This window comes from Triturus cristatus, chromosome 3_1 (genome assembly GCF_964204655.1).
Source record: "Triturus cristatus chromosome 3_1, aTriCri1.1, whole genome shotgun sequence".
In the NCBI taxonomy this organism is placed as follows: Eukaryota; Metazoa; Chordata; class Amphibia; order Caudata; family Salamandridae; genus Triturus; species Triturus cristatus.
Genome location: NC_140583.1, coordinates 804,412,316 through 804,424,906, shown reverse-complemented (window position 1 = coordinate 804,424,906; position 12,591 = coordinate 804,412,316). Strand labels below are relative to the sequence as shown.

Genomic DNA, 12,591 nt, shown 5'->3' with positions numbered 1-12,591 from the left:
AAATATAGGTCATGAGGGAGCATTCTTAGACTGTATTGTTGTTTTTTCCCCTCTTCTCCCTGACCTTAAAAGTTTTCTCTTCGGAGGGGGTCCCCTTCCTTTGATTACCCTTAAAGAGAGGACCATCAACTGATAGATCTGTGGCTGTGGCTGTTAACTAAAACTAGGGCTACCATTTGCATTGTTGTAATATAGTTTCAGGCTGCTTTAAGGCGCACAAAATGCTGGCAAAATTGCTGCAAGCATGTGTGACACCCTCTGCACCTCTTCTCCCCCCCCCCATTGCTATTTTGCTTTTTTAGCCAGTAATGCTTTGCACCCAGGGCTTTTAGCTCCATGTATCCTATTGGGAAAGTAAAGGTGCAAGGAGCAGAATGCTGCTAGTCAAAAAGACCAGAGTGAGTAAATGCACCTCTTGAGACATATTGTACTCAACAGATAAGAAAAGGCAGAAGCCAGGCAGTAATGGGGACAGGGAGCTCTGGCTGGCCATGACGTGGTACGCTGTAAAAATTATGTTTGTTTTCAGCCTTTATATTAGGTTGAAGCTGACCTTGCTTCTGCCCATTGCTTACCATTGGCTCTGAGGTTTGTAACTCACATTTACTTTCTTTCTATTTGCTGGCTTTATTTGTTTTAGGCTGTACAACTTATCTTTATCCCTCCCATAGGGTATAACCGGTTTACTGTATTGTTTCATGAGTGCTCGCTTTCTTTAAACAGACCTTTACATTTTGCTTTTATCTTCCCACGTATGCTGTGCATTCAAAGACGGAGGTCAAATATCAGATTTTGTCTTCTGATGGAGCTTTTCTTTCTCTACTTCGAAGTGCGAGTATTTATATGACAGCCTGGTGGTGTGAAAGGAAAGGTTTTTTTCTAGCACATAACAAATCTTGAATGGCTGTAAACGGAGTGTGAAAATATTTCAGAATATATCAGAATTAGGAAAGCACAAATTAACACATTTGTGTATAATTCCAAAGTGTGCTAGAAATAAATATTTCAATACTATCAAAACAGATCAATACACTAGGTGATGCCATTTTCCACACATTTTCATTTATACACTGTATAGTTATATCAGTCAAACTGAATGCAATGGTCATTTCAATTGAAAATGTGTTTTTTGTAATGGCAGTGGACTACCACACTATGTATACTCCACTCTACGACACTCGATTAACTCTATGCCCCTCCACTTTACAACGCTCCAGGCTACTCTTCGACACTGTACTTCTCTCTATACCACTCTGCTTCACTCTATGCCATTCCCCTTCACACTATGCCACTCCAGTCTATCCCACTCCAGTCTATCCCACTCCACTTAACTCTACTCCACTCCACACTATCCCACTCCACTCTACGACACTCTGACGCTCTACTCCACTTTGCCACTCTACTGCATGCCACTCCACTCTACAACACTTTTTTCATTTTATGACGTTCCACTCTATACCACTGCACTCCACTCTACACCACTCTACTCTATTTCATGACACTTCTCTCTACGCAACTTTGCTCCACTAAATTATTCCATGACACTCTACTCTACTACTCTCCACTCTACGACACTCAACGATACTCCAGGACACTCCTCTCCACTCTATGCCACTCCACATGATCCCACTCCACTCTGTGACACTCCACTCTACGCCACTAAGTTTTAGCAATGCTAAACAGCAGCCATGCTAAAACACATTGGCAAAGTCAATAACTCTTGCATAGGCTAGACCTATTGGATTTACCAATACTTGTTAAAGCCCTGTAGGTATTATTACAGGTTGTGACTCTGTCGTGTGCATGTAGGGATTATGCAAAGCCAGTGGAACAATCCAGTTAGTGCTGGTGTATGACAGATTCTTCTGGTGCATGGAGGACTATCTGTTTGCAAAATAGGGACATTTAAAAACGTAAACCATAATTGCATTTACAGTGGTTGTATTTGCTATCATCCAGGACTGTGATGCTGAGGGAGGGAGGGACAGAGCGATACAGAAGAAATAAGCGTTCTCCCCTGGGTGCCTTGCTACCTGAAAGAACTGTAAATGTATGCAACGGGTCAATCCGCAATCTGAAGGCTGCAAGGAGCCGAGTTTCATGGAGTCATTTGACAGTTGCGACAGAGTTCTTCCTGTTGCGAGGTAATGAAAGGCTGTTGCCTACTGAGTTCTGGAGTGCGTCTTTCTAAGGCACATATAAAAAACATTTTTCACCAGACTGAGTCTGATTGCATATTTATTACTAAAAAATATATATTTTGAAAGCAGCTGTTTTAAATTAAACACTGGAGCCCTGATTACAAGTATCAGTGTTATTTGTCACACCTGGTAAATAACGGTACCACATAGATTGTTATTTATATGGTGAGCAAATTAGCAGTTATTGTGAGTTTCTGGGAATAACCTGCACATTTTCCTGTTTAAAACACCAAAAATCCACATGGCACGATAAATGCCCATGCTTTTCCCCTGAATAATTTCGGCAGGTTTGACATTCCTGGATTTAACGAATGTTGAGGTATTTAAGGAGTCCATAATTATCTGATGTGTTAAATAAAACTAACTCGTAATTACCACATGTGCGTAAACAGGGGGTTTACACATGGGTCGGGATTAACCTCCCAGCTCGTTATCAGGGGCTAAATCTTTTTGCACATTTTCCGGACTACCTTATAGTAAATGAAACTTCAACATAACTAAAGAGTACGCTTCCCATTCATTGTTTGTTACATTTGTTTTTTTTTTTTAAGGCTATGTTTCGTATACAACTACCTGGGGGTGAAATGCCAACTAAATAGTTACAGAATATTTGGTTATTTTAAGCCACCCCTCTGACGCCGGTCTCAGCCTTCAGGATCACAGGTCCTATTCTCGTTCATGCGCTTCGATTGCTGACTGTGGAAGCGGCAGCGCAGTTCCACGAGCGGCGCTTTCTTTCAGGTCACCATTTATGACAGCACGAGCCGCTGCCTGCCTTTGTTTGCCCTTGGCACCAGGCCGAAGAGGTGAATCGAGGACGATGACCGCGCACTTCTTATAGGATGAGGAAATCTTGGCTCCCTCTCAGATGCTTTCCCTTCCAAAGAGCAAACAGCGTCGCGATTGGAAAAACAAAGTTCAACATTTGAATCCTGGCTAGTAATGCCCAACCTTTTATATTTACCTGAACATATTGAATGTTAAATCCTTTAGATAATTAAACCCCGCCTTCTCTGCAGTGCACTCGGCTGGATGTCACAGGACCTCAGCAACAGAAGCTTTCTGGCTGAGAAGTTCTAAAAATCCTTCGGTTTTGTCTCCGGGATCCCAAAATCGCGCGCTTTTGGATGAATGGTGATCTGGGATTCAGCGTGGCGCAAAGGTTTGGCACTTCTGTCTAGAGTCTGGTAGGGCCTGTTCTTGAGGTGTCCTCTGTCTGATTTCTTCCAGGTGTCCCCGGGCTGTCCTGGCACACATCCCGTTGGCCTCACCCAGAATGCACCTCCATTCCATCATGGCTGCCGGCCCTCAATGCATCTCCTGGGCAGGGTTCGGGCTCCTCTTCCTCCTTCTGTCCCTTTCCTGCCCTGCTGAAGGAGGGAAGCTGCTGGTGATCCCTCAAGATTTTAGTCACTGGCTCAATGTGCGTCCCTTGGTGGAAGCTCTGCGGCATCGTGGGCACGACATTGTTGTTGTGGTGTCGGAGACCAACATCCTGGTTGGGCCGTCGAATGACTACACCTTGAAAACCTACTCTGTGCCCTACACTCGGGAACAACTGGAGTCAAATATCAGTTCAATGAGCCAACCTGTTTTTAGCGAGAAGTCCCTTCTGGAAAAGATCCAGGTTCGAAATAAGGAGGCGGCCTTCTGGTCTGAGATGCTGGTCTCCAACTGTCGGTACTTCCTGGCTGACCAAGAGCTCATCCGGTATCTGCGGGAGAGTCAGTTTGATGTGCTGCTCATCGACGCGGTCTCCTCTTGCGGTCAGATAGTAGCGGAGTACCTGTCCACACCATCCATCTCCTACATGAGAGCAATCCCATGCGGCTACCACTATGAGACTGTTCGGTGCCCTAACCCTATATCCTACATTCCCAGGTTTTTTACAGCTTATACAGACCACATGACGTTTTCTCAGAGAATTATCAACCTTATGACCAGCTGGTATATCAGCTGGCTTTGCCATACCATCTACTCACGGTATGAGGACCTGGCGTCGCAGTTTCTTCACAAGGAAGTGACCTCACAGGATCTCTTAAGTCGGACCTCAGTCTGGCTTCTTGGATATGATTTTGTCTTTGAGTTCCCCCAGCCGGTGATGCCCAACATGGTTCTTATTGGTGGGATTACCTGCGCGGAGAGGAAGCCTCTCTCAGAGGTATGATACTTTTTGCTCTGATTGTTTTAATGTAGGGGAAATGGAGAGAGAGGGCTGTGATGCACCATCTAGAACCCTGAGGGGGATGTAGAGGGAAGGGAGAGGAGCAAGGGAGACCCAAGCTTACAAAGTTGGTGTTATGGGAGAGTGATTGTGAAAGGCAGCAAAAGGAATGAAGAGCGGATGAGGCGAGGGAGGAGAATGATGAGTGGACGGTTTCCCAGTTTCATTGGCCAGGAACCCATGAAGATGAGCAGGGCGCAGTGTCCTTTCACAAGGAGTGCAGCCCATGGGCCAAGCCATCGTAAACCACCTTATTCTATGTGTGGTGTAGTGGACAAGTTGGAAACTGTGGAACCAGGAGACATGGTTTTGATTCCCCTGCAACTGAACTGTATCCTCTCAGAGGAAACAAAAGACAAACTCCCACTTGACCTGTATTTCTTCTTTTGTGCCTATATAGTGCTGTGTGTTCTGACCTAGTAAACATTAAACAAAATACATACTTTGTAAAATTGTATTTAATATTTTCTGACTTACTTAGCTCCTTCAATAAATATTCTGATCTCACATAAATACATATAATGTCATATAATTTCATGAACAATTAGTATAGACACAGATTTGACACACCACTTCACATGAAAAATTCTTGATCCCCCACCCTGCACTCACTCATACATATATCAAACACACATGCATCCCTGCACCTCCACACATACACAGAAAAGCTCCAGCGACCATCCCGACGTCCGATAGGATCTCCGTGCTACAGCGGTGACTGCCCTCTACGCCCGCCCTGCTCTTCCTGCTACAGGGACCACCATCCGCGACACACTCCCTGTTCCTGCAAACTGGACTCTTTGAGCTAGACTTTGAGGAGATAACTTTTTAAATATGACTTACCTGGTCCCTGAATCTGGCCCACCCTCCATCACAGTCAGCCCGAACTTGTGATTTCCCCCAGTCTAGAACAACCAGATGACCGCGAGTGGCACTCCGTGCTTTTAGGCGTTATACTTACCTAAATCTTTATCTTTGAAATTTAATATCTTCAGTTATACTGATTGGATTTTTGTTGTTTTGATCTCAAATTGTTTATTAAATTATAATCTATGTTTTAAATTGGTTTGGGAGTTTTCTCGTATTGTGTTTTCACTTTGTTACTGTTAGTGTGCTGCATAAATAATTTACACATGGTCTCCAAGTTAAGCCTGACTGCCTTTGTGCCAGGCTACCAGAGGGTTAAGCACATGTTAATTTAGTGACTTTTGTGGTTTACCCTGACAGGGCTTGTAGTTTTTTTTTTCTTTAAATATGTTTTTATTAGTTTAGTCTTCGATCACAGTACAACACTTTGAAATATCCTTTCACACCATACAAATATAGTTAAGAAATATGTTCTCGAGGATATGTAGCATTCTAAAATAACAAAGGGAACAGTGCATTTCTACAACATTGTGTCTTATGCGTATCGTATTGTACTGAAGCTTATACTGATCAATCTTATCAGAAAAAAACATCACAACATAACATTAACTACCCCATCTCCCCTCCCCCCGAGTCACATAAAGAAAAACACTATCCTGATGTTACAATTACAAGCCAAATACTGAGTATGACTAGGAATGTTTTACACTGCGTCCTGAGTGTGCGAGGCCTGGAGGCTGGCTCCCTCTTCAGAGTTGCCTTCTTCATTGCTATGTTCTTCCGGTACTGGAGATGAACGATCCTCCCCCCGTATACCTCCGTAATCATGGCATACCAAGCCATTGCGTCCTCTTCTAGTTTATCATCCTTCCGGACCCGCCTAATCCGTATTAGCTCATCCGTCGCCCATTCCCTTAGATCACCAATCCACTGCTTCACTGTAGGGGGACTCGTACTTATTCAACTGATCGCTATCCTCCTTTTAGCCAAAACAAACCCAAACTCCAGGAGTCTTCTGATTAGGGTGTTATGGGAGACAGTGTTGAAGGCCACGGAAAGGTCGAGCAGGATGAGGGCTGCTATTTCTCTTTTGTCAAGAATGATTTGAATGTCGTTGGTAGCTGCGATGAGTGCTGTTTCGGTTCTGTGGTGCTTTCTGTATCCTGATTGAGTGTTGTCTAGAAGATGGTGAAGTTCGAGGTGGGTTGTGAGTTGCTTGTTGATGGCTTTCTCTATCACTTTGGCTGGATAGGGGAGCAGGGAGATCTCTCTGCAGAGCACAACATTGTCACTGATTGCACACAGTGAGGTCCAGCCCAAAACTACTAACAGTTCAGATCAGTACATTCTCCTAAAGGCCCACAGTGCCAGCACTCCCCTACAGTGGGCTGCTCCTCACTGTGTGCAATCAGTGACTGACTGTGCCATACTCTGCAGAGAGATCTAGGAGAACAAGGAGGTACTTGTTACCTGAGTCAAGGAATTGCAGTGCATTTTTAACCGCCTTAAGAAGGGCAGACTCATTGCTGCAGCCCTGTTCAAGCCCCTAATGGCGATCATTGAGGAGGCTGTTGGCCTGGATATGCAGAGCGAGGTAGGAGGCTACATGATAAGCTGCAATCACCTTAGCAAGAAAGGTAGTGCTGGAGATAGGTCTGAAATTGTCTAGGTCCCTGGTGTCAGCTGGTGGTTTTCTTTGGAGGTGGGCTAATTTTCAGACAGTAGGAGACAGTACCTTCAGTAAGTGATGAGTTCTCCACAGTGTCCCAGTAAAGCTGATGTATGGCAAGCAAGCTCCTTGTTGATGTAACCAGGCAGAACATTATTGAAGTAATTTGATGATTTAACTTTGGAGATGACATCCAGAAGCTCTGCTTCCAAAATTTCATCAAAATGAGGCCAGGTTGACTGTGCCTTATCGATCAACTTTTAGTCATTTTCGAGCTTTCATCCAGGTCTTGCTTTCATCGTAAAGATCTTTTTGCGAACCAAAGAAGTAAAGGTTTCAGCCTTTCTTTTCTTATTTTTTAGACAAGCAAATTCCTTGGTGAGGTCCATAAAGCAGCTGTTGTATTCATTGGGTAAGGCCTCCATGTCTGTCAGAGGTATGTGAAAGAGAAGGGAGTGGAGAGTGGGAGAAATCTACAAAGAGTTCTCGAAACTAGAACACTAATGACATGTCTGACCCAGCCCTCACCCCTAATGGAAACCTTACAACACCACCAATAGCAACACAAAGCTAATGCTATTTTCAATAATTTAGCACATGAAAAATTGGGAACACAAAGAAGCCATGTCCAACAAAAGGATAGCCATGGCCACTGGCTTGCCTAGAGGGTCATAGGATGTGTTTACGTGCTGCAATCAGACGTGACAGGCAGTAGTGTGGGGCTGCCTACTCGAGCAATGGAGGTGGTATGTTTGTGCTGCAAGTCTAGTAATTCTAGGCTATTCCGCAAACTGACTAGCACCCATCAGTTGGGCCTACATCCTGGCACAGTTAAGCACTAAAAATATGAGCACACTACTCCTGAACTGGAGGGGGTATCAGGGCATCTTTAGCTGCTGGCAGTGGCATTATTTTTATTAATATTTGTTTAATTGCTATGAATGTAATGTTTTTAAATATTTGTATTGCACTGAGTTTGGTATTTGTGATAATGAGTTATGTATGAATTTTATTGTACCATTTTACTATGTGCTTTTATGATCTTTTTTAAAGTACTCCTGAACTAAATTCACACAGTCATTTGAGGCAGGGTGCGCTTTCATTTCAGCCTGCACTGGCCACAAAGCACTAAAGCTAAAACACTCAGGGTGAGATTTACAAAAACGTCATGCAACGCAGCTCAGCTCCCTCGAGGCTGTGCTGCGTTGCGCGACAGGGAGGGAGCAGGAGAGCGCCCTATCTTCAGAGCTATGGCTTTCTCCTCTCCTTTCCCTTGCGCTGATTTCAGCTGCCTGCGCCATGCACACACCATAGCGCTAGGGTGTGTGCATGAGTCTAGCACAGGTTTTGTACAGGAAGGGTACCCTTCTTGTACAAAATACTATGCCTAGACACAATGGAAAGCTTTTCCCACTTTGCATGCGTGCTGTACAGTGTAGCACGCATGCAAAGTCGGAGAAGCATGAAGAAATGAAAGCATTTCTCCTGTTAGCGCCTCCTTTGCTGGGGCGTTAACTGTTGGTGCTAAACCCTGTTTACTATTGTTTGTAGATAGGGTTTTGCATCAAAAGGCATGGGTGGTTGCATGGGAACACCCATGTTCCACCCATGTAACGCCCCCTCAGCGCTAAGTAACGCAAAGCAGTGCTTTGCGCTTCTTTGAGGGTGCTTTCCAGAGCAAAAACAAGTTTTGCGCTGGAAAGAAAATAGCAAAACAGCATTTCGCGCAGGTTAGCATCACTTTTATGATGCTAACCCAGCTAAAAAAAAATGTAAGTCTCCCCCTCAGCTACTTAGTAAGTACATTAGTACTTTCTAGGGCAAGAGAATGCTCTGCTACAAGAGAACTCTTCCTAACGAACACTATGGGGGAGATTGTTTTAAAAGTCGCGCAACGCAGAACAGCCCCCCACGAGGCTGTGCAGCATTGCGCGACAGAGACGGAGCAGGAGAGTGCCATACCTGCAGAGATATGGCTCTCTCCTCTCCTCTACCTTTTGCCGGCGCTGATTTCAGCTGCCGCTGCGCTAGGGTGTGCGCATGAGTGTATAATAGGTTTTGTACAGGAAGGGTACCCTTCCTGTACAAAATACTATGCTTGGCGCAATGCAAAGCTTTTCCCATTTTACATACGTGCTGCACAGTGCAGCACGCATGGAAAGTCAGAAAAGCACGGAGAAATTAAAGCATTTCTCCTGTTAGCGCCTCATTTGAAGGTGCGTTAACTTTTGGCACAAAACCATGTTGCAAATATTTGTAAATATGGTTTTGCGTTAAAAGACATGGGTGGTTGCATGGGAACGCCCATGTACCACCCATGTAATGCCCCCTCAGCGCAAAGTAATACACAGCAGTGCTTCGAGCTGCTTTGTTCTACTTAGAGGGTGCTTTCCAGCCCAAAACAAGGTTTTGCACTTGAAAGAAAATATCAACAAAAAGAATTTGCGCTGGTTAGCATCACTTTTGTGACGCTAAACCAGCGCAAAAGGTTTGAAAATCTCCCCCTATATATATTTTTTTTAAATCTACTCTATCCTGCTCATTCTCTGGAGATGACACGAAAATCTGGAAACCAAATGATATATTAGCCCCTCAAAAAAAGCCTGTAAGTCTGTCTTCACCCTCGGTTGTTCCCTACCACTAGGATGTCATCTGCTCTTTACTTCGAAAACCTGACATCGCCCCTCCCAACACTAGCATGTCATCCTCCACGCAGACTTCCAGAAAAATGTGCTTGGACACAGTAAATCTTAATGTGCTTGTATCAATTTGTTTCTTTATTATTTACACCTAGCCGTCCCTCCTACACATAAACCTTGCCTTGGCTGATGAGTTTGTGTCAGGCTAGTGAAAGGACTTGCAAAGCGCTCTCGGGTCATATGAGTGCACAGACCACGGGGTTCCTAGATAAGAAGCTGTGGAGGTGGTATCTCTCCACAAAGGACTTTGTAGTGCCAAAGCAAGGCGCCCTAGATTGAGGGATTAGGTCCTTTGTAGCGTGCATGTTTGCACAAGCCTGCTAAGGTTTCAAAGTCCTGCGGTAGGGACTTGTAGTTCCAGGTCTAAATACAAAAGCACATTTTGTGCAACACAGACTATTGGTTGTCTCTTGTCGTGACGGTCTCTGGACTTGGTGCCTTTGTGACTTTTCCTGTCAGTCTTGATCAGGATCTTTCAGCGATCAGCAAGGATTCCCTCCACTGGCCATGTCTGTCTTCTGGGCTGCTATCGGCCTTCTCCTCTTGACCCTCTGTGCCCCCTGCGAGGGCGGGAAGCTGCTGGTGGTGCCCCAGGATGGAAGCCACTGGCTCAGCATGCGGCCGGTGGTGGACGAGCTGCATCAGCGAGGACATGAGATCGTTCTGGTGGTGCCGGAGATCAGCATGCAAATAGGGACATCGCACAAGTACACTGTGAAGACCTTCCCTGTGCCCTTCACAAAGGAGTATTTTGAATCTCAGCTCAAGCTCATGAGTGATTATATTTTTGCCGAAGAAGCTCTCCTAGAAAAGTTTATCAATCTTTATCAACGGATTTCAAATGCAACTGAGATTATGACGCTCACCTGCCGTCAGTTTCTGGAATACCGCGAGTTAATCCAGTACTTGAAGGAGAGCCAGTTTGATGCTTTGTTCATTGATCCAGTTTTCCCGTGTGGGCTGATACTGGCAGAATATTTGGATATACCGTCGATCTTTTTCATGAGACTTATTCCATGTGGTCTCAACCATGAGTCAACTCGGTGTCCGGCCCCAGCTTCATATGTCCCAAGCTTGTTCACAGGCTACACTGACCAGATGGACTTTTCGCAGCGGGTGAAGAACATGCTGATGACCATACCCGATATGTTGATTTGTCGTGTCCTGTATTCTCCTTTTGAGAGTTTGGCCTTACATTTTCTCCGAAGAGAGGTCACTGCTCAGCAGCTCTTTGGGCGAGCCTCCGTTTGGTTGATGAGACATGACTTTGTCTTCGAATTCCCTCGACCAGTAATGCCCAACATGGTTTTCATTGGCGGCATCCACTGCGGCCAGAGGAAGCCTCTGTCTCAGGTGAGTGACTCTTTCAAATACCAAGATGGTTACTAAGTTGGCTGCGGCCTATCTCCTGCAGTCTTTGTAGTGGTTTATAACACAGTCATTAACATGCAATACCCATATCACACATCCATTAGCAAACAGATGCCTTTACCTCACATACCGTCACACAAGAATGTAAGTATTTTGCAGGTAAATGCATGTATGTATGTATATTAGGGAAAGGGCGTTTTTAGGGTTTATGAGTGGCTGATGGTATTTGGGTGCCAAGGTTATTTTAAGGGTTTAGGGTAGTTGTGGGTATTTGGGTGGCAAGGGTATTTTTAGGGTTTAGGGTCGGTATAGGTATTTGGGTGGCAAGAGTGTTTTTTAGGATTTAGGGTGGGTAAGGTTATTTGGGTGGTAAGGGTGTGTTTAGGGTGGCTATGGGTATTTGGGTGTTAGGAGTGTTTTAGGATTTAGAGTGGGTACGGGTATTTGGGTGGGAGGGCATTTTTAGGGTTTAGGGTTGGTGAGGGAACTTGGGTGGCAAGGGTATTTTTATGGTGGTAAAAGGTATTTGGGTGGCAAGGGAATTTTTAGGGTTAACAGTCGGTAAGGGTATTTGGGTGGCAAGGGTGTGTTTAGGGTGGGTAGGGGTACTTGGGTAGCAATGTTGCTTTCAGAGTTTAGAGTAGGTAAGGGTATTTGGGTGGCAAGGCTGTTTTCGGGGTTTTGGGTGGGTAAGATATTTGGGGACATGGTAATTTTAGGGTTTAAGGTGGATAAGGGTATTTGGGTGGTAAGGGTGTTTTTTGGGTTTAGGGTTGTTGAGGGTGATGGGAAAGGGTATTTTTAGGGTTTAGGTGGGTAGGGGTGTTTAGGTGGCAAGGGTGTCTTTGGGTGGGTGGGTGTAATTGGGTGGCAAGTGTGTTCTTGGGGTTATGGGTGGGTAAGGGTATTTGGGTAGCAAGAGTATTTTTAGGGTTTAGGGTGGGTGATGGTATTTGGTTGGCAAAGGTCTTTTTTAAGGTTAAGGGCGGATGGGGTATTAGGATGGCAAAATATGTTTAGGGTGGGTGAGTTTAACCCCTTCCCTGCTCATGACGGAGCCGCTCCGTCATGAGCCACGGTTGCCGTGTGCTCATGACGGAACGGTTCCGTCATGACACGCCCGTTGGCGGCCGCTCCGCCTACGCGGCGCTGTTTCCCCGCCTGTGCGGGGGGACAACGCAACTGGGCGGAGTCATGACGGAACCGTTCCGTCATGAGCACAGCCCAACCGTGGCTCATGACGGAGCGGCTCCGTCATGAGCACAGCGCCACCGCGCTGCCCCCCCGCACCCCCCAGCACCGCGGCGGAATTCCCGCCGCGGTGAAAGGGTTAAGGGTCGAAAAGGTGTTTATATGTATATGTGTATATATATATATATATATATATATATATATATATATATATATATATATATATATATATATATATATATATCCACATATATATAAATATTCACAAAAACCCTACTTCTGAAGGGAAAAGAGCACACACACTAGGGCTGCCGGATCCCGGCTTCTTCATTTTGTAGGACCTACCTTGACTCAGCAACCAAGAGATGC

At 45.2% G+C, this 12,591-nt stretch overlaps 1 protein-coding gene across 10 annotated transcripts in view; it reads left to right on the top strand.

Annotated features, from left to right (window-relative positions):
• The window catches only part of LOC146861075 (UDP-glucuronosyltransferase 1A1-like), a 444,482-nt gene that overhangs the window by 401,476 nt on the left and 30,415 nt on the right, over positions 1-12,591 (top strand). Inside the window, exon 1 of one of the 10 annotated variants that reach the window (XM_085645112.1) lies at positions 3,481-4,362. The exons of 8 other annotated variants lie outside the window; for them this stretch is intronic. In XM_085645112.1, coding sequence (XP_085501238.1) covers positions 3,496-4,362 — 867 coding nt within the window. In that variant the 5' untranslated portion in view covers positions 3,481-3,495. Of the gene's footprint in view, positions 1-3,480; positions 4,363-9,971; positions 11,014-12,591 lie in introns of those variants that run through there. One more of the 10 variants, XM_085645119.1, reaches the window with a different exon arrangement.